Genomic DNA, 26,513 nt, shown 5'->3' with positions numbered 1-26,513 from the left:
GTGTCGGGGGCGTGTCAGAGCTGTGTCTTCCAGGTTTCCTCAAGACCATGCGGGCGTGGCGGGGGCGTGTCAGGGGAGTGTCTTCCAGGTTTCCTCAAGACTATGGGGGCGTGGCGGGGGTGTGTCAGGGGTGTGTCTTCCAGGTTTCCTCAAGACTGCTGGGGGCGTGTCAGGGGTGTGTCTTCCAGGTTTCCTCAAGACTATGGGGGGTGTGGCGGGGGCGTGTCAGGGGTGTGTCTTCCAGGTTTCCTCAAGACCATGGGGGCGTGGCGGGGGCGTGTCAGGGGTGTGTCTTCCAGGTTTCCTCAAGACTGCTGGGGGCGTGGCGGGGTCGTGTCAGGGGTGTGTCTTCCAGGTTTCCTCAAAACTACGGGGGGTGTGGCGGGGGCGTGTCAGGGGTGTGTCTTCCAGGTTTCCTCAAGACTACGGGGGGTGTGGTGGGGGGTGTGTCTTCCAGGTTTCCTCAAGACTGCCAGGGGCGTGTCTTCCAGGTTTCCTCAAGACTACTGGGGGCGTGTCGGGGGCGTGTCAGGGGTGTGCCTTCCAGGTTTCCTCGCGACTATGGGGGCGTGTCGGGGGCGTGTCAGGGGTGTGTCTTCTAGGTTTCCTCAAGACTACCGGGGGCGTGTCAGGGGTGTGTCTTCCAGGTTTCCTCAGGACTACTGGGGGCGTGGCGGGGGCGTGTCAGGGGTGTGCCTTCCAGGTTTCCTCGAGACTATGGGGGCGTGGCGGGGGCGTGTCAGGGGTGTGCCTTCCAGGTTTCCTCGCGACTGTGGGGGCGTGGTGGGGGCATGTCAGGGGTGTGTCTTCCAGGTTTCCTCAAGACTACCGGGGGCGTGGCGGGGGCGTGTCAGGGGTGTGTCTTCCAGGCTTCCTCAAGACTGCTGGGGGCGTGTCAGGGGTGTGCCTTCCAGGTTTCCTCAAGACTACTGGGGGCGTGGTGGGGGTGTGCCAGGGGTGTGCCTTCCAGGTTTCCTCGAGACTATGGGGGCGTGGCGGGGGTGTGTCAGGGGTGTGTCTTCCAGGTTTCCTCAAGACTACTGGGGGCGTGGCGGGGGCGTGTCAGGGGTGTGTCTTCCAGGTTTCCTCAAGACTACTGGGGGCGTGGCGGGGGCGTGTCAGGGGTGTGTCTTCCAGGTTTCCTCGAGACTATGGGGGCGTGGCGGGGGCGTGTCTTCCAGGTTTCCTCAAGACTACTGGGGGCGTGGCGGAGGGGTGTGCCTTCTAGGTTTCCTCGAGACTATGGGGGGCGTGGCGGGGGGCGTGTCAGGGGTGTGTCGTCCAGGTTTCCTCAAGACTACTGGGGGTGTGTCAGGGGTGTGTCTTCCAGGTTTCCTCTAGACTATGGGGGGTGTGTCTTCCAGGTTTCCTCAGGACTATGGGGGGGCATGGTGGGGGCGTATCAGGGGTGTGTCTTCCAGGTTTCCTCAAGACTATGGGGGGGTGTCGTCCAGGTTTCCTCAAGACTACGGGGGGCATGGCAGGGGCCATGGTGAGGGTGTGGCAGGAACAGTATGGGATGTGTCACGGAGAATGTGCTAGGTTTCCTCCAACCATGCCAGTGTGGCAGTGGTATGTTTCATGTTTCTCAAGGCTTTTGGTGTGGCATCTGCTCTTAACCCCCTCCCCCGTGTACCTGCTACCCCCAAACTCTGTGCCCTGCCATGTGTATTCTCATTCTAACCCCATTCCTACCCCTTTCCTTAAGCCTTTTTTCTCCTCCTTCTCCCAGCATAGCCCATCCTTTTTCCCTCTCTTCCCCCACCCCTCTTTTGCCCCTCCCCTCCAACCCTGCAACAGCCATGGGGTCAGCGCCTGGGGTGGGGGTGTCTTGTGAGGCTGTCTGGAGGATGGGTGCTTGGGCCCAACAATGCAGGTATTTCAGCCACGCTCAATGGAAGTAGCACTGGGTTCTTGACTTGGAGCAGGATAACTTTTAATGCACATTAGGAATCAGCCACTTTTGTCAGAGAGAGGTGCAGGCGGCCTGTCCCCTCCGGCAGGGCTGTGGCGAAATGAAGCACTGTCACTTTTCTTCCCTCGAGGAACCTGGAGTCCTTCCTTGCCCTCTTCTCCAGAGGCAGGGGCAAAGCAGGACCAGCCCGCCTCCGGCATTGGCTCTGGGGAGTGGAAAAGGAGGCCGCTTTGCAAAGGAACAAGTTGTTAGGTTGATTTTCCTTTTACGGGGGGGGGGGGGGGCAGGGGAGACAGAACTCACCTCTCAGAGCAGCCTAAAGGGGGAAGCCGCCCCTCCTGCCACCCCGAGCACCCGGACAGGTTGGCCCCGTCCATCAGCAGCCGCTGGGCATGGTCCCTCTGCCGGATCTGCTGCAAAGGGAGCTGCGGCTGGGGGAAGGAACGAGTGGCTGCAGGAGGGCAGACGTACAGTGGCTGCTGAAGCAGAGCAATCTGCAGGGGGGAACAGTGGGGCTTGGAGCCTCACCCTGTGCCCCCTCCCCTTCCCTTTCTCCCTGACTAGCTGGGAAGGTGGTTGAGGCTCTGAATTCCTGCAACTGTCCACAGAAGACTGTGGCTATGCCCCAAATAGAAGAAGGGAAGGAAATGGCCCAAGGGAGGACTCTGCTGGGAGGGATTCTTCTTCCCATCCCTCATCCCTGGCCACCTGAGAGATCTTGCAAGGTTCTGGCCCCTGGTTTTCCAATGGCTTACCTGCTTGGTTCCTGGCTGCTAGTCCCTGCTGGCTCCCCAACAGCCTGGGAAGGAAATGCAGACAGAGGACCATTCACACCAGGCGGAGGGACTGCAAAGGCTCTTAGGGTACGTCTAGACTACCGGATTTTGTCGACAGAAGTTTTGTCGACAGTATCTGTCGACAAAACTTCTGTCGACAAAGAGCGTCCAGACACATTGAGTTCTATCGACAGAGCAAGCTGCTTTGTCGACAGAACCCCGTAGTCTAGACGCAACCCTACAGGCAATAACACCTTCTGTCGACAGAACTCTGTCGACAGAAGGTGTTATGCCTCGTAAAATGAAGTTTACCAGCGTCGACAAAACTGCCAAGTTCTGTCGACGTTAGAACTCAGCGGTAGTGTAGACGCAGGTATAGTTTTGTCGACAAAAGTCCACTTTTGTCGACAAAACTCAGTAGTCTAGACACACCCTTATTGGGTAGCACTGTCCACCCATGTGGCACAGGTGAAAATAACACCACATGATCAAGAGAGCCCTGTGTATAAAGCCAGGCCGCTACAAAGCTACTTTTTAAACGGGGGGAAAAAATCCCTTCTCCTCAGCATTTTCAGAACATTTAGACTCTAGAAAGTTGTGAACAAAGGAGCGAGACAGACAGGAACAATAGCGAAGGTTACTGAGCCGCAGCTAATCAGATTTCAGAAGCCAAGATAAAGGAGCTGGGGAGAACATGAGATTGGGTAAAAATAAACAAGATGCAGCAGAATGAAGACGGCTCCAAACTGTGAGTAAGATCAAGTGGAACAAGCAGCAGCATTACTCTGTAATCTGAAAAGCAGCAAGTGCAGCTAGCAGCCACAGCGGGAGAGAAAACAAAGCAGAACCCCCAGCTCTTGACCCAAAAGGAATCACCCCCTCCAAAAAAGTAATAAAATAAATCAATATCTGCCCCATCTTACTGCATCAACTGAAGTATTCTTGAGCAGAGGAGAAAAATAGAAATTCCATGAGATCCAGCATAGGGGGAAAAAAACAGGTTGAAATGTCAATTCTAGCCCATTCATATTGTGTCTCCACTCAACTCCAGCTCTTTGTGGAAGGAAAGAAAAAGACTAGACTAAAACCCAAGAGCTCGCGTTGGCTCCTGGCACACAGCAACGTTAGCGGGTGTACAGTATGGGGTTCTTTGGCTGCTGTGGCTTGGGCTGTGTTTGTACCGTTCACAAAGGCACAGCACAGCACTAGTGGTGTTCCGAACCTGGAGAGCCCAGGGGAGAACACAGGCCGACTTCCTTTTCTTTCCAAATTAAAAGCCAAAATCAACGCTAGTGAGCCGTGCCCCAGACGTGGCAGGAACGACACATGTGTATCAGGCTCTGGCACCGTTCCTGTCATCACCTTTTTGCAGGAAAGCAACGCGGCAGATTCTAGGTGCAAGTTTTGGAATTAAATCAGTTGGCCCAAAAGGAAGTAACTTCCTTACAATTCACTTTGGATTTCAGGGAGGACGACGAGGTGTGTGGGGTGGGGAAGGACTATCCAATAAGATCTTCTTTCATCTCTTTAAGCCTCTAACTTTCTGGTGCTAAGTAGAGATTGGTGCGAATCGCAGCATTAACCTGATTTCCGAACGACAGAAAATCAGGGGTCCCCAGGCAAATGCCAGGACTTGGGGCTCTATCATGAGCCAAACTAACATCAAATGGAGGTCAAGGGATATGAAGCCAACTCTGTGTAGCACCGACAGGCAGAACCGAAACCCTCTGGAGCCAGAGCCTCTACAGCTTTGAGCTACAAGCCAGCTGGCTCTCAGCTAGGGCTGTTCGAGGAAACGCATGCGTGGTCTAAGTGCCACTGCCAGGCACAGTGAACCCCACCCAGCAGGTTACACGTGCCCCTTTACAGTGAGCACAGCCACTCCCTGGATTTCGGGAGTGCTCTGAATTCCGACCCGACTCTAAAGGCTCGGAGGCAAAACAACCCCTTTCTAAACACACACTCACAAACAGCGCACTGGCTTCAGCTGCTAAATCGGCAAGTCATATTGAAAGTGCCTTGAACTCAAACTGAGACGAAGGGGAGGGGGATAGTTCCAATCAGAAATGGTTAAGCAAATTATTGCCAGGGGATTTCTTTTCCCCTCTGCAGCAAGAACTCTGGAGAGCTTTCCATTTCCTTCCCAAATACATTTTCACATCTCCGATTTAGTTACGGAGGAGTGGAGTGAATCAGTCTCTTCCTTTTTCTGGCTGACAGCAGCGCAATCAGTTACATTTTCCGAAACCTGCAAAATGTCAACATATTAGAAAAATATGCAGACATTTCACATTTCATTTCTGATGAGTGGCCCCCCCCTCCTTTCCCGAATCATTGCCATCTGGTTATTAGTCCTAGCGTTCCGAGTTCTGATGCCGTCAAATCGACGTTTGCTAATGTCAGCAGAGCCTTGGAGTTTTGCAGCTTGGCAGTGTCTCTGTCTTTATTGTGATGATCCGACTGGAATTAGCTTTTTCTGATAGAGCATTACAAGGCTCTCACTGTACCGTGCACCAACTGCATGTGATTTGAAAATACAAATCAAAAACAAGCACCCATTGTTCTTTTCCACTCCCCTGCCTCCCAAATAATTTTAATTGCTCTACAAAGATTGTCTGGTAGATGCCTGGAAAGACAATATCCATTCTGTTGAAATTAAGGAAAATAAAAGTTCTGTTGGAAACGAAACAATTTGGCTAGACTGGTTTTGCACTGCAGAAAATAGGTTTGTGTTCCGAAACAAGCGGAGAGACACCAGCTAATTAGCTGGTTCTTTTTATTTTTTTGCCATTCCAATGGTTGTTATTCCTTTGTCTTAAAATTAACGAGGTTAGGCTGTGCACGGTGTGTTTATTTTCAGTTCAGATCACAGCCTCTGAGATTCTAGTAAGTGTTTAATTAGACATTAACAATTCTTTTTTTAAAGGAGGTGAAAAGTCCCCTTTTCTCTTGCTGCAGTCATTTCTGACTGCACTGCACCTCGTTGAAAAAAGCTGCTCTAATGGGAGTCTAAACTGATTCTAGGACATCTCAAAAGATTTTTGTCCCCCCATGGGAAAAATCTTGTGAACTCAGGCTGAGCTCCAGGGACAAATTTGGAAAATGTGACCGTGGATCCACAGAGATGGCACTCAGTTTGGGGATTCAATTCTGAACCTCTGGTGACTTCAGAGGGGTTTGAACCAGATGCTTTATTTTGGGCTCATCTGAGAGGGTGGAGCCTTGCTCTGGGATATCCTGCCCACTCACAGCTATGAGACACAGGTGCGCACTATTTCTGGCCGGAGCCCCAGAGAAGCCCTGTGCAGAAGAGTCCATACGAGGTCTACTTTAAAGCATAGGGGTCATGCAAAGGGGTCAATTTCATTCCACCATGAGCCAGGTTATAAACCACCCAAGCTCCATGCAAGAGGCTGCCCCTTTCTCTCTAACAGGAGGCTAAAGATCTCCCACTATGGTTTGAGTAGCTGGTGAACACCCGCAAACAGTCCCTGCTCAACTCAATTAATACAGAGAAATTTGTCCTTTAGGTGCCTTTAAGATCAAGGAATCTCAGCCGGGGAGCTGTGTTAGTCTGCAACTTTAAAAACAACCAGCATTCCGGTGGCACCCTTGAGACTAACCCAAATACAAAGAATCATCAGCGTTTGGGGTTAGTCGCTAGGGTGCCAATGAACTACTCAAAGATCAAAAAAATCCTGCCAAGTAGGAACTCCAGTGATGCCTTGGGTGCCACAAAATTGAGAGGAGCACCCCAAAATACACACAAGCTGCTGCCCTAGGACTTAGAATCACAGAGCTGGAAAAGACCTCAGAAGATCATCAAGTCCAGCCCCCTGCTCTAGGCAGGACCAATCCCAACTAAATCAACCCGGCCAGGGCTTTGTCAAGCCGGGACTTAAACACCTCTAGGGATGAAGACTCCACTACTTCCCTAGGGAACCCATCCCAGTGCAATTACACTTCAATCAATTACACCAAATTAGAGAGGGAGGGAGGAAGGATAAGACTGGAAGCTTATCTGCCCCACCCTCCCCAGCCCAGTCACCGCTCCATGGGGGTGCGAGCAGTTACCCCCAATAACTCAAGGAAAACGGACTTGCCTAGATTTCCCTGCATGCAAGAAAAATCCAAGGTGAAGTGGCTGTCGGAGAGCGGAGCGCTCTTGTAGCATCGGCTGGTTATTAAACTCGCCCTTCGCTAGTCATAAAGTCATGTTCCACTCAGGCTCTCCTAGAGTAATGGTCTCCCTTAGGAGGTTTGTCTTCCAGCATGGCTGCCAGCAGAAATCGGCGTGGAGCAGAGTCACGTTTGTCAACCTGTTCAGAGACTCATCTCCCACTGAAAATTGTCTGTCTGGCTGACTAATCCCTCTTCTCACCCCCTGCACACACACAAATTGACCTTACAAATTCCCAAACAGCTTTATGTCTTCTTTATGGGCCTTTCCCCGCATGGCTCCTTCTTTTTTTCCTCTGTAGTTATTTTTCTTTATGTCCTTCTCAGCTTTCTCTTTACTCTGTACACGTAGTCTTTAGTGTGCCTTTGCCTTTTCAGGGTGGATTTTTTTTTTTGTCCTTCACACCCCACATTCCTGGTTTAGCATGAGACCCTAGAGAATATAAAGTACAGGAAGATCACAGCGGCAGACCATGTTACTCTGTGCTGTGCTGGAATGCTACGTTTTACTTCTGCCCAGTATGGTCTTTTCTAGATACTGGACAACTCTAGCATTCTGGGTCACCGCACGCATTCGTGAGGTAGCTTGGTATTGCTGATATTAGCCCCACGTCAAGCAAGTCATTACAGTGCTAGCACAGGCAAGAGGCACCAGAAAGCCAGGTCACATGTTCCGATTATTCCTGACAATCCATTGTGAGCAGGGCTCTTTTGGTTTAGTGGTCTTTACTGTCCATGCTATAGCAGTGCCCAGGAGTCCACGCTAATAAAATCAGGGCCCTGTGGTGCTAGATGCTGTATAAACATGCAATAAGAGAGAGTCCCTGCCCCTAAGAGCTTACATTTTGAATAGACAATCGGGACTAAGGGCAGGTAGGGAAACTGAGGCAAAGAACAGGGCAGTGGTTTGCCCAAGGTCAGTGGCAAGAGCCAGGAATAGAACCTGGCTCTTATTACAGAGTCCAATCCGCTAGATCATGTTACATACCGGTCTTTCTATTACACGATATAATTCCCCAGAGTAGATGATTTAGGGCAGAGGTAGGGGACCTCAGGCCTGGGGGGGGGCACATGTGGCCCCCCCGCTTACCTGGATATGGCCCCCGCGGCTCAGGATTGGGGAGTCTGCGCTGGCGCTCCAGCCCCTCAGCCGTCCACCCACAGGACTGGAGCACACAAAAGCTATTAGCCTGGGCCCCCCCAGGCTCTGGTGTGCGAGGGGAATGTGGAGAGGGTCGTTCTCCTCTCGGTCGGGGGCTTCTCACTTTGCTTCTCACTTGTGTGCAGCCCCCGACTGACTTTTCTGTAGGTCAGCGGCCCCTGAACAAAAAAGGTTCCCCACCCCTGGTTTAGGGTCTGATACTGCTTAGCGAAAGTCACTGGCAATTTTGCCCACTGAGACAGGTAAGATCCTTCAAGGCAAAACTTAGAACATAAGAACGGCCGTACTGGGTCAGACCAAAGGTCCATCTAGCCCAGTAGCCTGTCTGCCGACAGTGGCCAGCACCGGGTGCCCCAGAGAGGGTGGACCGAAGACAATGATCAAGTGATTTGTCTCCTGCCATCCCTCTCCAGCCTCTGACAAACAGGCCAGGGACACCATTTCTATCCCCTGGCTAATAGCCTTTTATGGACCTAACCTCCATGAAATTATCTAGCTTCTCTTAAACTCTGTTAAGGTATGTCTACACTAGCCACCCTAGTTCGAACTAGCCACACCTCCTCATTGCAGGAGGAGTAACGGTAGTTCGAATTGGGAGCTTTAATTTGAACTACCTAGCCCGTGCCGCGTGTAGCCGCGGGCAGGTAGTTCGAACTACCGGGCATTTAAAAATGGCGGCGCCCGGGAACATTCAAATGAAGCCCGTGATATTTAAATCCCGGGCTTCATTTGCAAGTTCGAATGACTACATTAGCCCCCTTAGTTCGAACTAGGGTGGAAGTGTAGACATACCCTTATAGTCCTAGCCTTCACAGCCTCCTCTGGCAAGGAGTTCCACAGGTTGACTACGTGCTGTGTGAAGAAGAACTTTTGCTTATTAGTTTTAAACCTGTTACCCATTAATTTCATTTGGTGTCCTCTAGTTGTTCTATTATGAGAACTAATAAATAACTTTTCTTTATTCACCCTCTCCACACCACTCATGATTTTATAGACCTTTATAATTTCACCCTTTAGTCTCCTCTTTTCTAAACTGAAAAATCCCAGTCGCTTTAGCCTCTCTTCATATGGGACCACCTTCCAAACCCCTAATCATTTTAGTTGCCCTTTTCTGAACCCTTTCCAAGGCCAAAATATCTTTTTTGAGGAGACCACATCTGTACACAGTATTCAAGATGTGGGCGTACCATAGTTTTATACAGGGCAGTAAGATATTCTGGGTCTTATTTTCTATCCCTTTCTTAATAATTCCTAACATCCTATTTGCCTTTTTGACCGCCGCTGCACACTGTGTGGACGTTTTCAGAGAATTGTCCACGATAACTCCAAGATCTCTTTCCTGATTTGTCGTAGCCAAATTAGCCCCCATCATACTGTACGTATAGTTGGCGTTACTTTTTTCCAACGTGCATTACTTTACACTTATCCGCATTAAATTTCATTTGCCGTTTTGTTGCCCAATCACGCAGCTGAAGGCTGTTTTTGTTAGGACCTCCAGAAATGAATCCACATTCATGTAAATAGGCCATTTAGGACTGACTGGCTATTTGGACATTTCTGGAGTGCCCATGACCATAGGGGCAGCTCTCCTACAGTGCCTTCCGTCAGACAATCTCAACTCGCTTCACACAGTTTAATGAGGCCCCTTTCTCCCTCTCCCCCCTGCCTCAGGCATAGGAAGCATGCTGAAAGTCATTCAGCCTTTGATTTGATCAATGCTTCAAGATCAATCGCTCCCGTTATAATTACATTTAACAATATTTTGATGCGGCTCTTTGTGTTTCCCTTAGAGATTAAACACACCTGTGCACAGAGTGCGTGGGAGCAGATGGAGTCTACACAGAGCTCTGTGTCTGTGTATGGAACATACTACGGGTAGCGGCATTCGGTTTCTCTTCCAATTAGAGCTGGAGATCTTGATTTGAAAACATAATGGGAGAGCACGGTTAAGCAGGGCAACATTAGTTCCAATTACGGAGCTGCCTAAAATGAAAAGACATCAAGGTGAATTCTGTCTCCTGTGTGGTGCTGGCTGCGGAATGGTTTAAGTAATACCAGCAGGGAGGAATCACAATTCTTGGGTAGAGTTGAGCAAATCATAGATATTTTGGTTTACTAGCAACTGCAGGTAGGAAGATTGTTTTAGAGTAGCCCAAAAATAAACAATTTTCAAAATTTTGGGGGCTTAGGCAAATCAGCAGAAAAAATTGATTTGGGATGGGAACACAACATTCCATTCAACCCTCACTGAAACACTGCGGTTCGATTTTAAGTGATTCATACCTGAGCTGGCAAAATGGGGATAGTTTTTCATCTACCTGCCAAATCTAAAAGCAAACTTATTAATGAGTCAGTGTAACCCATCAGCTAGAAAAAAGTTCACATAACAAAAAATAATAAAATCACAAAAAGGGATATAACTCAAAGAAACATTGTCTAATTTTGACCCAAATTGGTAGAAAGCTACGTACAATAATTAACACAACTATTTACTCAATAGTGTACTGTTTTGTAAGGTTTGGGACACATTTCACCCCAGGTGATGTTTGCATTTTCCTGTGCTTTTTGCCTTCTGTTAAAGCAAAAGTCTGGAGTGCCATGACAGCACGAGTTTGTTAGTACCATGTAATACATCAAAATGGGTCATTATTTGTAGAATGGGCCGATCTGAGAAACATTTCTCTGGCTGCTATGTTAGATTTTATGAATATTTTATGTGCAGCGGTTCCTGCACCAGCAATTGATATTAATACAGCATACAGAATGAGGAAATATTTTCAAGACAGGGTCCATTCTCAGGGCCAAGACTGAGCATATGTAATTTGTGAAGAAGCAATCCGTTGCAAAGCAAAAGCTAATTTCGCTAGGGGCCACCTTGAGGTGGACGGCATGCACTGTGCATTGAATTTCACAGGCCATCTAGGCAGTGATGCAGGAAAGGGGCCTCGTGACATTCTTGTGGACGCCAACATCCGTGGTGCTACTGTTATCGGCCATGATCTAGATGTAACCACGCTGTTAGAACCCACGGACGTATGAAGGAAGTTGGCTGTTCCATGAGCAAGGACGTTCTCCCAGAAGAGAAGAGATTAACCGTGGGGAAAACTCAGTTGCACAGATGAAGATGTGGAGAAGGCACAGAGGGAAAACAGTGGAAGCACAGATTCAAGGAAGAACACCCAGTTTCTCCACCAGGACATGGATGCTGAGGGTACCCCCAGGGGGAAAAACTGTCCATAAGCTAGGAAAATGATGTGATGGATACTTAGCAGCCAAGAGCTTGAGAGATGATTTGCAGAGATGATTCCATTTACTTCCTGTGTGGTCATGGGAATGATGCTAGGTGGAGCTGTGTGAAAGTACCAGAAACCAGACTGCAGGAGGAGGAGAAACCAGCTACATACCCTGTCCTAGTTGCTTGTGGGGGAGCAGCATACCCGACCGGCAGGCCCTTGAGGGCTTGCTGACATGTCCATCGAGCAATCACACAACAAGAACTGTGAGAAGCAGCCCAAGGATTAACCAGCTGCACGTTTTAAAGCCGCTGTAACTGCTGTGACAAAACCGATCTGTAGAACGCAGCAGGTTTCGGCAACACTTCCTCACAAAGCAGCCACCGCAAAGCCCGTGGTTGCAAACCAAGTGCCAGGAACAAGCCCCTTGGGAACAGCGTAACCTAATGGGAATTGCAGAAAGTTAAGTGCACGGGCAGAGAGAACGGCACACAAGAAATGACTCAGTGCGTACCCAGGAGGCTGCAAAGGGGGAGATGTTTCTGATCCCATAAAAAGGCATCATCTCAAATCAGGTGGCAATCTCAACCAAGCAATCGAGCACGAGAAGCAGACAACTCAAGCAATAACGATCGATTGGCAGACTGCTATTGCCCCGGCCAGAGATATTGCTTTGATGAAGCATGTCCCAATCTCCCTCTGTCAGAACTTGAGGTGGCTCACAAGGAAGCAGATTTGCTGATGCAAAGCACCCACCCGGCATGAACAGGGCGCCAGCGTGGAGTCGGGGATCAGATGTCGCATCGACGGGCCCAAGCTATTACTCCACTCTTGGGGCAGACGAAAGCTATTTCCCAATGGGTGCTGGCCAACAGGAGAGATCCACTCCCAAGCATGGGGCACTGGGAAGCTACATGTCTCTTATGCTACCAATCATTCACGGATATGATGCTACTTCAGCTTTCAGTGGCAGGGGATACAGAGAAGCCGGCAGACAGCAGCTGACCTCCAGAGGAGCGGATGGAGAAGGAAATTACAGCTCCCTAGCCCAAGCAACAGGAGTGTGGTGGAAGAGGAGCTCCAGAAAGTCTCACTCGCCCATCTGGACACCCCAGGTCTGCTTGTTCTCAAGTCCCCACCTTGGTTGTGGGTGCCAAGCTGGGGCCTGCCCTGGCGGTGCCTATTCTGCATTCACTGCCATGATCTCCGTGCTTTGCGGCATTCCCGAGGCATGCCCATTCTCCGCTCAGGGATGCGGCACGAGCAGAGCATGCAAAGCCTCAGCAACTCTGCAAGCAGGGCAACATGCCAGTCAGACCCCCGTTCTCAGCTCTCGCTGCCTAGGAAATGGACCTAGTATAACCCAGCTCAGCTCCTCTCCGTCTCAGGACCGCAGAAGGGACGAGATGTGGCAATACCAGCAGGGCCTTCTCTACCTTCTAGATGCAGGGAAATAACTGGAACAAGGAGATACCAAAGCCTAAGCTGCACCCTTCAGCTCCCTCGTCAATGAATGGGGAGAGACGGGTGCCTAAGAACGGGATCCATACAGGCCGGCAGGGAACCGCCCAATCTTCAGGGACTTCTGCGTCTCTCTTTGCCTGAGATCCACTGCCAGGAATCCCCTCTCCTGGCATGAGGTGAATTGGGTTTCTTGTGAGGCAGCTACCTAATAGGCATGTGAATGGTTAACGGGGAAGCATCGCCCTTACTGGGTGATTCTTACTGGTTACAGTTAACGGGCAGCCCGGCTGGGCGAGACCAGCTCCCTGCCTGCCCGCGGTGTGGGGGGCCTGGCTGGAGCAACCCCTCCCTGAGGTGGGCCTGGCCTGGCCAGAGCAGCCCGCCACACCACAGAGCCCCTCTTTAAGGGGTTAGCCAGTTAAACATAACGTATAACTAGTTAACGGATTAAACAGGATTTTACCGCCCTACTGCCTAACACCTCACACCACGGCTGAGGGCAGAGGGGAAGGAGTTAGAGGACTCTTATGTCACCTTTAGCCCAGGGGTTAACACCCTCACCTGGGATGTGAGAGATTCTGTTTCAATTTCACCCAGTCTAGGGGGAAAAGGCCGTTACAGAAGGGCCTGTCTACTCCCTGTCTACTCCAAAGGTTCGGATACTCACGTGGGTGGCCGGAGATGTGGCTACAAGTTCCCTCTCAGCCCACTAAACACAGGTTTGAACAGGCATATCCTGCAGCCCAGGTTTACACCTAACCTTGGCACCACGATGGGGGGGGGTCCATCTCTCTTGCCTGTTAAAGCTGTTCCACTTTCATTACATCTTCGTTAGCCCGAAAGGGAGAAACAAGCAAGAGCCCCCTGCAGACTGGTTGTTTGGGAACATCCCATGGGACTGCTGGTTTGAATCCCATCTGCTGGCTGAAAGGGGATTTGACCTTTGACCTCTCAAGTAAACAGCCCAACTCTGAAATACAAAGGGAGAAAGTACAATCGATGTATCGTTACCGACAATATCCCCGGAATGAAGAGGAAGGACACTCACACGATCGGCGGCTGCTTGTGGGAGTTGTCGGTTTGCAGTCTGCCCATGTGCCTTGGTAGATATCAATTTTTAATTAGGCGAGTGCCATTAGGCTAGTTAAATAACAGCCGAGAACTGGCTTTTCACGTGCGGGGAGGGTGGAGATGAGAACCCACTAGAGAACAGAGCTACATGAGGGCAGAGCATTTAAGAGCACTTACAGCACAAAGCGCTCCAGATGGGAGGAGTTAAGCACAGCTGCTTTCTTTTCTGGGGCTCCAGTCAATCAGGGTTCCTATAAAAATGTGATTAATTAATCCAGCAGCACGGTGCTTTCCCGGCATCGTTAGTGGCTTGCAATTCCGCTGGGGGTGTAGTGGGAGAACGGCCTGTTTGGAGAAAGTTTCTTTCTGCTCAGGATCTAGCCTAAAGCCACAGCCTTTAGAAATGCTGTAAAATGCTGCTCGTAGGGCCGAGCGGTCTACGGAGTTTTGCTGGGGTGGGGCGGGGCCAGACGGTACAATGCTCTGGAGAAAGCACCCACAGGGATGCAGCAGGGTTTCTGCTAGCTTGCAAAGCCCCACAGGCTGCAGGGTTTGGCTTTTTCAGACATGCCGAAAAATGGAGGCAGATCCATGGTGGTGCGCCTCACACCAGGGATGTGAATGAGTAACTAGTACGGGGGGGGGGGGGGGGGGGCTGGGAGCAGAAGCCGGGTTAACCACTTAACTGATTCACGGGGATTTTGCATCCCTATCTCAACCCCACAGACTGACCGCAACACCTCCAGCTGCAGTCTCTACACCAGCTCTCTTTCCACAGCTCTGGGGGTGTGGCTAGACTACAGGGTTTTGTCGACAAATCTCTACTTGCATCTACACTCCCGCCGAGTTCTGTTGACATAACGTCGACAGAACTCGGCAGTGTTGTTGACGGCGGCAAACCTCATTCTACGAGGAATAACGCCTTTGGTCGCCAGAGTTCTCTCAATAGAAGGCGTTCTTGCGTCTACACTGTCCTTTGCGTCAAAGACTCCAAGGACTTATTAAACCAAAAAAAATAAAAATAAAATAAAACAGCATTAAAACAGCATGTCCCCTTTAAAAGCGAGTGCAGGGATAGGAGCGGTAGAGCAGTAAGACCCAGGGGAAAGCATTGCTTCCCTTAGGTCTTTTTGCCGGCAGCCTTGGGGAATCAGGTAAGCATGGGGGGCTGGGGTCGGGGGGCTGTGGGGAAGGTGGGGAGGCCGGGCGATGAGTGTTTGTAGGGTTGCCAGGTGCCCGGCATTTTCGCCTCCTGGCTGGGAAAAAATCAGAAAGTACCAGATATTTTACGTGTCTGGTATTCTCTGAATTTTTTTACTGGACAGGAGCTGAAAATAATGGACTGACCGGGTGAATACCGGACACCTGACAACCCTAGGAACGACTAGGAGGACTACATGAAATGAGCTACAGGTCACAGTTCATGTGTGCACGGCTGTAGCACCTGTCCCTTGTGAGCACAGCAAGGGAGCTACGCGTGGAACTGGACCACTGGCTCCTGCCCATTCTGATTCAAGATGAAGGTGCGAGGGAGCTCGTGGGGGAAGCTTGAGTCACATGCTCTTTGGGGACAAACAGGAGACTTCTGCCTCCTGCGCAACCAGGCCTGCACCTCTCCTGGCCCACTAGCCAGTACTTAAATAGGCCAGACCCTTTCCTGACAGAGATGTGCCAACTCACACGCAGAATACACAGTTGCCTAAGGCATCTGAAAATCTGGGGCACCACTGGGTCTTAATGTCCACCCACCCGCCTCTTCCTAGCCGGCTCCGTGGCTCTGCTCTCTCCGGAGAGGATCTAGTTATCTTAACAGCAAAACAGTTTGTTACAATTAGCAAAACACGGACTCTGTGAACGAGCCATTCAAGTGATAACGAAGCCGTTTAACAGGCACGTGCCAACCGCAGGTACATAGTGTCAGTTTCTGAATTTACCGTGTGAGTCGACCTTCGTTTAACATTTGCTTTACAATATTTCACTAGCATGTTGCTGAAGATTCTCAAATGTCATCTCTAAAACCCATCATTCTCCCCGAACTCCCGGCTGCCATCGGGCATAGGGACACCAGTTTATCAGTACTGTGTAAGGCCCCATGCAACCTAAGGAAGGCCCTGTTTCCTGAGAACTCAAATTCCCTGAAAGGAAAAGGACGTCTGTTGGTCATTTCCTCAAGAGGAAAAGTCTGATGCAAAAGCAAAGGGGCTATTTTGATTTGTGGTTGACAGGGTCTCCAATGGCAATGCGTTTTTCTGATCGCATTATGAATGACCGTCCCATTTTAACTTCCCTGACAACTTAGCCCAGTTAAGTCCTGAGTAAAGATTAGGGATGTTAAATTTAATGTAATCAACTAATCAGCTAGTCAATAGATTTTCCATCGACTAGTCGATAAGCAGGGGATTAGCTCCTGGCCTGGGAGTCATCTAGGGACTAGTCCAGTCTTTCTCAACCCTTTTTTTTTTTAAAAGGATCCCTTTTACAAAATATATATAAGTGCCCCCTTTTCCAAAAAAATTAGTAAGACCCCCCAGTACCAACAGTTTTCAGACACACAACATTTTTTTCTACCATTGCAACACATTTATTTAAACAACTTAATCATAGTCAGGTGGGTGATGAAATTTTTGGGTGTAAAAAGTACAAAAATAATAAAACTGTAAAACTTAAAACTAAAATTCAGTTTTCTCAAAATTTCAGTTGTGTTGACGTACCCCCGACTTCTCACCCCTAAGAGTACTCATACCACTGGTTGAGAAACACTGGACTAGTCGACTATCCGATAAGTCGATTAGTCACTTACATCCCCAGTAAAGGTTCCCTCTGGGATTTCCAGAAGTAGCCCAAAGGGAAAGCATTTCGTTGGGCTTTGGGTGCCCATTCCCCTTGGGTACCTTTGCATTGGATGTGGGCGCCCCTAATTAGGACGCAAGGGCTGTATGGCACATGGGGAGGTGGAATGGACTCGCTGGTTTTACTTTTCCTTACATTTTTTCCTAATCAAGACAGAGCCACTACAGTTTTGGAGTCCCTGAAAAGCTCAGTGTAAGAACCTATGGAGAATAAGGTGGAATACAAAAGAGTCACATGGAGGATGAGGGATCTGTCTAGGCAGGCACAGGATCCAGTGGCAGAGGTAGCTCAAGGATGGAGATTGCTCATTCCGCCTAGTTACAGGTTGAACACTCTCTGGTCCGGCAGCATCTGTGGTCCGGCATGACGTTAGTGGCAGGATGTCCACTTACCATGGGCGTGGACAAGCTTCTCACAGTCCCATAAAGTTAGTTTACTGCCACCAGTCCTGACTCTCAGGGTTCTGGGCTGTTCTTCAGCTCTGACTGACCTCTTAATGTCTTCTAAGAGCCCAGCACGCAGTGGAAGTGTTGGCGATGCTGCTAGACAATACTGACCTCCTGTGGTCCAGAAAATTCTTTGGCTCGGCACCAGTAAGGTCCTGAGGGTGCCGGACTAGGGAGGTTCCACCTGTACAAACAGGTTCTCAAATGGTGCCACATGGACCTGAAGGGCGGCCCAGCGTGGTGTTTGGGGAGCTGAGCAGGTGGAGGATGGAGGGGCTGGCTGACTCTTTTCCCCTCAGCAGTGGTTCATGGGCTGATGGGAATGTTTGAGGCTCCCCTCATCCGTGGCTGAATGGGGCTACACGCGATGAGTGAGAGAAGGAAACTTCAGCTTTGGACAAAGGCCGGGAGGAAAGACCATTAGCTGTGGTACGACTGAGGCATGAAGCTCAGCTCTAGACTTCTCCACAGTCCGGGGCTTTGCTCTGGGAGCCATCTCTCCTAGAAGTCAACGGACAGGCTGATTCTCTTCTCCCTCCCCCGGCAATAACAAGCCTTTCTCTCTCTCTCTAACCCATCCAGGCCCCGGAGCAGTGCACGACGGCAGCAACTCAGCGTCCCGAGCAATGGCCTGCCTCTGGCTATCGGGCACCCTCTTCGCTCACCTCCTCATCAAGTTTTGATAAGAAAGCAGAGGGTCCTCGGAGGCGACGCCTGGCTTCTCCCACACCACAGACTTTACTCTCTACACTGCGGGGGCAAAAAACAGTTTTACCGCTTGAACGGACTGCCGGGGGGGAGGGGCAAAGGGTTCCGACTGCCGGTTAGGGGGATAAGTCACGGGCGTTTCCCAAAGCTAATCAATTTCTTCTGCCCCGGCCCCGCCCTCAACCCTATTTATAACCCTGTCCCAACGTTACGCGTTTCTCGGCCGCGCCTGTTCCACCTACCCCAGGAGACGGGTCTTGGCTTGAGAGACGACACACAGTGGAAGTCAAAATGAGTCCAAGTGTCCTATTATCTCGGTGTCGCTTAAGCAAACGGATTGTTCTTTCTCCTCGTTGCACTGTACATACCTGTTCATGTTTCTCAGTGTCCTGTCACACTTGGGTTTCCCCTGGCGTCCCTCTGGATGGCTGGAGTAATAAATCCCACGCCGTCCTCCCACCTCATCTGGGCCTTCGGCAGCAGCTGCCGTAAGGGGCGGCGGCAAATGGCCTCTGGCCATAGTGCATTTGGGTACAGACAAAGGATTCAAGATCCCTTGGCGTGGAGAAAGGGAAAAGCTAGGGGGCGCTGTTCTCCCCTTGCGCTAAAACGGATGGCTGAGTGGCTAACGCAAACAAATAAATAGACAAAATGATGAGTCATCCATCTCCCCATCCAGCAAAGTAATCACAGAGCCATTCTATCCATCCATCTATCCTATTCACCGATCCATCTAATTAGCTATCCATCTGGCTTTCCCTCTCACCATCTCTTGACTGTATTTATCAATCTATCAATGTAATTATCTGTGCTTCTATCCAAATCTCTCCTTCTTCTGCTCTCCATCCATCCATCAGCCTAATCATCTCTATTGAGCCTCCTATTTATCTAGCCAAGTTTCTATCCTGCTCCCTCCATCCGTTTAGTTTTCTTCCTGTTTTGTCTGTTCACCCACCTGTTACGGTGGCGGATATTGAGAAATTTCACAGTGTTACATTTAGGTGTGTGGCAGAACATAACCACTGGCTCTAAAGCTAAGCAGGATTTGGCTGTTTGAGCATGTCTCTGACACTGGCAAATTCAAAGCACCCTTCACATAGCTAAACTCCTCTCCCCCCACAGCCCAAATAGTCCGACATCTGTTTTCTCCTATGTCCCCAAAATACAAAGTAAGCAACACCGCTCTGTCCACCCCAAACCGTGCTGTTATGATCTTTTGCCTTTAAGGACCAATGTTTTATATCTGCTAACAGGTGCTTGCACTGCTGTTTCCAATGGGGATGCATCCAGTTTTTCTAATTCGCCATTAATGATGGCAATTCCAACTAGGTCAGCACCCCACCTCCGGAGAGCCAGACTCTATGTGGCGATTATTTGATCAACGCTTCTCTGCTCACTTCCTTTCCCAGCGCTGATTCTCATTTGATCCGTTAGGAATCCATCTAGTCAGAAGCCGGCGGAGGCCAATTATTTTGCTAGTGTGTTGACATCACTCTTGTATTTGTTTGGGAACCTCTTATGAGCAGAGGGTACTTGAATAACTGACTTAATTTCCAGGCACTTGATTAACTCAACACTGAAAACAGATGGGAAAGAGGAAGGGAAGAGAAAAAATCCTCCCACAAACCTTCATTTGCATGGTTTCCCGTTTCTCAGCTGCCTTTGCAGAAGCCTTCTACAGAGGGACAGCTGTTTCCAAAATGGAGCAGAGCTTTTATTTTTCAAACTGTGGAGGTTTATTTTGAGTTTTGATTGATGCTTCCCCATGTTCCTTGGTTAGGTTTAGGCCTTACTTGAATGAGCACTTTCTCGGAAGCCTAAAGGCGGTAAGGGAGGAATCTATATTGCTTCAATGTCTTTGAATGTATTTCTTTAATTAAAAACAAAAACAAAAACTGCTAACTCTGTGCGTTCCCAAGAAGGCCTGACAGGGCTAGAAGGCTGCAGCATTCCCAGACCAAACGGTGACCTACGTGGGAATGATTTCAATCAACACCCCAGACCTGATTGGGCTGTGCAGCAAGACATGGATCACTACAGTGAATCAAGTGGCTCTTAGTAGAAACCTCTTGGCTGTTTCTGATCCCACAGGCACTGTTACCCAGGAAGCAAGTGAAAGGAGACCTTGATCGGTTTGCTTATTTTTGTTTTTGTTTTTTCTTTTTTTAACCACTGGGACCATCTGACTGACTGCGAGTTCTACTATTGGTGTCAGGCACGGTAGTTTGAATGCAGTAAGCAAAAAAAAAAAAAAAGCAGTAAGGAAGTAAGGAAACACACGACCTACCATACTGAGCTGCTGACGGCCATGTGCCGGGGACATGGATGATCAAGGATGTGCTGAAGATCAAGGATGTGCCTGAAGATCAAGGATGTGCCTCTTCAGATCTGTCAATAAATGTAAAACATGAACGATTAAAACAAAGTCTGGAAAAAAAACTTAAACAGGCTTAAACATTTAGGCAGTATATTCACAAAATGGAGGGGGGTAGTCTTTTGAGTTAATGCGTATCAAAAAATATCCAGTACCACCGAGGTCTTGAATGTATATGCTTGCCTTCCCCTTGATTTTTCCTTCCAAGCAAGAGGGAAGATTTGAGAACAAGGAGCAACTTGTCTGGATTTCACCACCGCTGTTTTACTGCTCTCAAGAAATCTCACGGTCCCCTCCCGCTCTTTTATCTGGATGAAAAACCGAACGAAGCCGCTGCACATTGACTGTGTAAGTCTCCTGCAACATGTTCACATGGAACCTTGTTCACTGCTGAAGACATACGAAGGGGTACTGTATTATTATTACTATTATTATTATTTTAAACCTCTGGCTCCACTGGTGGAATGTTGGTAAAAAATGAAAACAGTGGATCTTCGCATTTATAGCTAATCTTTTAGTTGCGTGATCTAGTTCAACCACACGTTGTAGGGCTACAGGCTGTGATCACTAGGTGAAATCCAATGCCCGTGTCAAATTACAGTCCCTTCAAATCTGAAAAATGGTACTGAAAAATGTAATAGGTGTATGAATACCAAAAAAATTGCAGCAGGTGTCAAAGTATGGCATCCAACAGCAAGTTTTAAGTGGCTAATCATGCTACAACTCCGTTAAGGCCAAAGGAGGAGAGCTGACGCAGAAAACCTGAAGAGATGGTCTCTCAGAGGGGTCAACATGTGTTGCCAATCCTACAGAGACAGCTCTTCTTTTCCAGCAGAGAGACAATAACTTGACAAGTCACACACACGTACACAACCATTACAAAGAGAGAGGTACAAGTGGAATCTAGTGCCTGGAATAAAAGACCCTAAAGAAAACAACATTTCAAAGCCCACTGGGGCACCCATACCTTTCGTGACTTCCAAGGTCATGTGAAGTTGAAGTGCTGGTGGTTAAATGTTAAGTGCCTGATACACGGTTGTTTGCAAGCCTATTTTTTTCATGGTATTCAGGAGAAATGCCACAAATGTAAGTCGGAAGTCCATGCTCTGTTGGGCAAGGGCAGACAAAACGTTTTCACTTCAGCATCTCAAGTGCCCTGCGAATTGAACCCATGCTTTGGAAAAAAATCCCATTTTCCCAGGGTAGCAGGAGCGTTAGGCTCTCAGCTCTGTATTCCAGACGCCCCGTCTTGTTTCACGTGAGGAAGACGTTATGGGTTAGGCGTGTAGAAAGCCAGAGCACACGAAGTCGTACAAAGGTCCAGGACGTGTTACACTGACTTTAAACAAAACTATTAAACCATGCACTAAAACAAACACACACACACACACACACAATTGCTGCAGACGATTCACCTGGAAAATGTCTAAGATGTTACACTCCGGATTGTCCCAAGCGGAGCTGCATGAAAATACCTAGTGGCGCTTGATGAGGAGTGAGATTCCTCCCCACCCCCACTCGATCTGGGCAGCCAACTTGCCCATCAAAGGGAAAAGCAACAACAACAACAAAAACCAGTGATTTACAGGTTTCTTATCTCTGGAAACTGGGGGAAAAAATAAACAGCAGCCACAAGGTGAAATTGAACAAATACCTTCAGGTGGCACAAAAAAATGTGATTTTCCTCCCCTCTTCATTCCCCACCAACAGCAAGAGGGCTGTAGTTTTTGCACAGCCCTCATTTCAAAAACCTTCAAGTGCAATTTTCCTCCTCCCCCAAAGAGAGGAATGTTTAAGTAGCCACAGGACGCCTTTATCGGAGGTTGGTGGTAGATTAGAGAAAATAATTTCCAAATAATGATAAGATGGAAAAAAAATCCTATTCAAAAGGAAACAAGAGTCTATTCTTTTCCTACAAGAGAGAAACAAAACAAAATATGACTGTTAAAAGCTGTTGCAGAAAATAGCCAACCAACAGATACCGTCCTTTCCATAGTCAATGCTCTGGAAGAGGCCAAGTGATATTCAATCAATGCACATTGCCCTTCAGATAGTCAATACTTTGGTACTAAGGCCAAATTTAATCATGTCCTTCAAATATTGAACATGCTGGCTCCAAAGCTAAGTGAAATGGAGTTGATCAGACCTTTTTGGAAGATGGCAACTGCATGCCCAGATCTTCATGTTACTTTAAAGGGATCCTTTAAGCACTCCAAAGCCCATGGCTTCCAGACTGAATTCTTCCAGCAACCATGGGTGGTGAGCACCACGAACGGGAAATCCTCTCACCTAATCCCCTCTGATCCACGTGGTTGGTTCATTTCGGCAGAGGAAACTAAATAGAATGGTCTCCCTTTATCATGGCTAACAGGGAGCACTTTTTTTTTAAGCATTCAAGTTTCTTGTGACACGTAAAGTGCAGTTGTGAGGAACATGTTGGGTGTATGAAACCGTTACCTGTCCAGTTCAGAGTCCTTTCTCTTTGCTAGGTTTAAAAAATTCTATGACTTATCAATGGCGCAGTTCTATTAGCTGTGTAAAGGCTATGGTTGTGCACATTTTACTCACAATTATCCCGAAAACAACAAAAATAAATAATTTCTGTATTCAAACGCTTTAAAGAAAAAAAACAATCACATTGTTACAAAAAAGCAAACTTTTTTTTCCGACAGCCTTCTAGGGTTACTTTAATTTGATTATTATTTCTTAAAGCAATGAAGTCAAGTCTTGATTTTTCCGTCAATAATTGTATTAAAAAGGGTGAATATACTACCTGAATTTTGTGCATGTTACATTGTAGTTGTAACCTTTTCTAATTCAGAAAGAATAAGAGATGGTTGTGATTGTGCAGTGTATCAATAAAGTTTGAAGAAATTTGTACTGGGGGGGGAGGGGTTATTTGGGACTCCACTCATGCAGAGCTGTTGTATTGGATTCCACATGGTGTTCTAGTAATGGAGGGGTTCCAGCCAAGGGTGAAACTGAACTTGGACTTAATTTGGTAAAGTGTCCCTATTTGGCAAAATACTTAAGCATGTGCTTAGGTTCAAGTCAAGAGGACTTCAGCATATGCTTTAAGTGCTTTGCTGAATAGGGATGGAACTACGCACAAGCCTAAGCACTTTCCTTAACGGGAGCCCAGCACAAGGGCTACTCAAAGCCACATCTAGACGTATTGGTCCTGTTGCACATGGCTCTATTCCAGCTGATATTCATCCCAGCATCAATAGCTCAGGCTGTTGTGACTGATGTCCTGTGCTTCCCCCTCCCCTCCACCTTCAGCCCGATATCCCCTCTGCTCCTTCTTCCATTCCCTAGCCTGCCTGCATCCTGCCACGGCTGGAAACTGGAGCAGCCACGAGTTCCACTGGGGACCACCGCTTGTGGATCCAGAGGAGATGAGACTAGTATGTTTGGGCTCCAAAGAAAGTGGCCCACAGCCAGAGAGGCACTGAACACACTGACGCGGGGCGGGGCTACAAAGGGCAGCCCGCCTCTTCGAGACAGACACCTCATCAGAACCAAATTTGACAGCTCTTTGCCAGCCACAGGAACAAGTTCAATGACTGTCCTTCGAGATCCCAGTTGCCTGAAAGCCCTTTCTCTCAGCGCCCCTCTATAATTATCTTACTATCTAACCATCATGCTCTCATCCATATCTATCAATTCTCCAATTCCTCATTTCTTCCCTCACTCCCTGATTTCCCTCTTCCCTAGCCAACAAGTTAACCACCCAGCCATCTATCAGTACCCACTTAGAAAGCCCCCTGCATTTATCCCTGCCACACTCCATCCATTCACTTACCTACTCATCAATGATTCATGTAACTATTTATTTCTACATCATCTAGCCACTCACCAGCCATCTAATACACCCATTATTCTCCATTCTCATTTATCTTACCCCTGAACATCTATTCATCCAATCTACCTGTCTAATGTAACCATCTACACACACGTATCCCTCCATCCATTTATTTAACCAGCCAGCCCCCAACCTTCATCTATCAATCCAGCCACCTAACATCTCAAAACTAGCCCCTGGCAGGCACACACCTATTTTCAGAGCCACTTCAATGTAATGAAAATCTTTGCCCTTATCTCTCCCTAATGTTCAACTGGGCAAGCTTTATCCAGTTGTTCTTTAAGCATGGCAGTTAAGCGATCCGATGCATTTTCTTTATCTTGTCCAAAAATACATCCTATTAAAAAAAACCCCAGGAGAAAACAATAGAAATGCCATTGGAGCGGTAATAGTATTAAAGATGTTTCTGTCTCTATCAAGAGATATCAACACGGGACTGAGGGGAAATAAACAGAGAGAAAAGACGCAGAGCAGAAACAAGATGGTTAACCCTTGGTAATACTGTACCCAATGCTGTCCCTTTTCAAAGCATCGTTTCCTATTCTGCAGAGCGAATTCCACTGAATGACAGTAAGATCCTATAAAAAAGGCCCTTCCTTTGACACACACAAGAGAGATTTTCTTAAAGGGCCAAGGCACCGTTCCATGAGCCAAGTGAACACAGAGGGGTAATATTTACCAGGCCTCCTCATATGGGAGGTGTAATGAGAAAGCCCCGGCTGAGCTCTGCATTGGTTACCTCACCATCCCCGTCTCAGCTCAGCAGTTCGGAGAGTTTGATAACGGGGCGGCGGCTGGGTCTGAGCGCCTTAGACAACCCATCTCTTGGAGCATTTGCTCCTGATTCTGCAATCCTATCCGCACAGGCGAGGCCATGCACAGCCCCCGGGAGTATGTTGCTCCAAGGGGAATTCTGCACCAAAACAATACTTTAAAATTCTGCAAATGTTATTTGTCAAGATAACACCGTGTGAGCATATCGGTAATTTATTTCCAAACACCCGTCACACCCAAAAATCCCCCCAGGAGTAGAAAGTTAAAGAAAACCCTGTGACAGCCCAGTTCCTACTGCTTTGCCCCCTTCCCACAGATCCCAGCTGGGGGCCAGAATCTCTTCCCTTCCCCCGAGAGACCAGCCACATCCCCCCAGTCCAGACACTCATGTCTCTTAACCCTCCCTTCTCCCCCAGTCCAAACAATCACTGTTCCTATTCTTGGTCCTGCCGTGAGGGCAGGGGACTGTTCCTGATGACCTCTCGAGGTTCCTTCCAGTTCTAGTGTTCTGTGATTCTCTGATACTCCCAACACTTCCCTCCTAGAGCCCAGGGATCCAGAGGAAGAAACAGCCTCTTGCCGGGTCCCGGGCTTGCATGGCGCTTCCTGCTCACCACTGCCTCATTTCCGGGCGTACTGGGAACTGCAGCTGCTGGGAATTCTCCAGGTTCTGGCAGGTCCAGCAGCCCCAAACGGTAGCCTGTGTCTCCGCAGCCCTTTCCTGTCAGGGAAAAAAGGAATTTCTGCGCATCCCACATGAATGTGTATGGCGTTCTGCATCGCGCAGTGGTGCAGAATTCCCCCGGAAGTAGTATGCGTCAGATCCTGCCTCGGCCTAGTGTCCATGGCAGCCATTGGCAGAAAATAAAAGGCAACCCCTCTGATGAGGGAACGAGAAGTGCACGTGTGTGTCTGGGCAGCACAGCTCCGCCAGGGCTAGCTTTGCCTGGACACTCATGGCAGAAGCGCTTCCACCCCTCTCTTGTCGATCTCTGCACGTGCCTCGGCAACAGTCTGGTTCAAATGTCGGTGCAACCGTAGCCCGGCTGTTCCACCAGTAGCGCCCCTCCCGCTGCAATGGAGGACGATGCTAAGAAGAAAGCCTGAACAGTTAAGCCCAGAGTGTTCCCATTTTAGGGCCCAGTTTCCTAGTCCTTTTCCTTGCAAAGCAAGTTCTGCAGAAGCAAGAACCGGAGGAGCTGCCAAAATTAGAGACCTGAAAAAGGCAACAGGAGTCCATTTTGTGACAGGGCTTTCATCCCAGTAACAGCCAGCGTTGGCGTTCCAACTCCTGCAGAGTGCTCCGTCTGGCCAGGAGCTGTGCTGCGAATATATTCGCCCAACATCCCCTTTGGGAAAAATGTTCCCTTTCTCCACACGCGTCCTGACACAGAAACCCCCACTCCCACCTCTAACCAGCAAGAGTCACCTAACCCTGAGTACAGTATGCCAGGCCCTCGCCTACCAGCGTTTCTGAGGCAAAGGTACCCAGTTGACCTGACACTGTTAAGAGTGGTGGCATCTCAAGCCAAAAGCTGACCATTAACAGAAGGCTTCTGCCTACACTTCCAGCAGCAACTAGTGATATTGGATTCCCTTGGCAAGACGCCTCATTTTCATGGGGTGGAGGTTCAAACAGGTCCCAGGCAAGGTGTCTCAAGTGGGACCCCCAAAACCCCAGTCTCTTGAACACAGG

The 26,513-nt window shown here is 48.9% G+C and overlaps 1 protein-coding gene and 1 long non-coding RNA gene across 6 annotated transcripts in view; one reads left to right on the top strand and one right to left on the bottom strand.

Annotated features, from left to right (window-relative positions):
* The window catches only part of LOC142824448 (opioid-binding protein/cell adhesion molecule homolog), a 999,900-nt gene extending 978,748 nt beyond the window's left edge, over window positions 1–21,152 (top strand). For both annotated transcript variants that reach the window (XM_075916420.1, XM_075916419.1), the window contains one exon: window positions 17,679–21,152. In XM_075916420.1, the coding sequence (XP_075772535.1) occupies window positions 17,679–17,779 (101 nt within the window). In that variant the 3' untranslated portion in view covers window positions 17,780–21,152. The remainder of the gene's footprint in view (window positions 1–17,678) is intronic.
* LOC142824449 (uncharacterized) overlaps window positions 1,722–26,513 on the bottom strand; it is a 56,871-nt gene continuing 32,079 nt past the window's right edge. The window contains exons 2-7 of one of the 4 annotated variants that reach the window (XR_012899324.1): window positions 25,432–25,538; window positions 21,146–21,284; window positions 20,092–20,192; window positions 2,671–2,714; window positions 2,219–2,346; window positions 1,722–2,143 (exon numbers count right to left, since the gene is read on the bottom strand). This is a non-coding gene — a long non-coding RNA (uncharacterized LOC142824449). The remainder of the gene's footprint in view (window positions 2,144–2,218; window positions 2,347–2,670; window positions 2,715–20,091; window positions 20,193–21,145; window positions 21,285–25,431; window positions 25,539–26,513) is intronic. The other 3 variants (XR_012899325.1, XR_012899327.1, XR_012899326.1) reach the window with 3 other exon arrangements.

This window comes from Pelodiscus sinensis, unplaced genomic scaffold, assembly GCF_049634645.1.
Source record: "Pelodiscus sinensis isolate JC-2024 unplaced genomic scaffold, ASM4963464v1 ctg35, whole genome shotgun sequence".
In the NCBI taxonomy this organism is placed as follows: Eukaryota; Metazoa; Chordata; order Testudines; family Trionychidae; genus Pelodiscus; species Pelodiscus sinensis.
The sequence above is the reverse complement of the archived record's forward strand: the minus strand, read 5'-3'. Positions and strand labels throughout refer to the sequence as shown.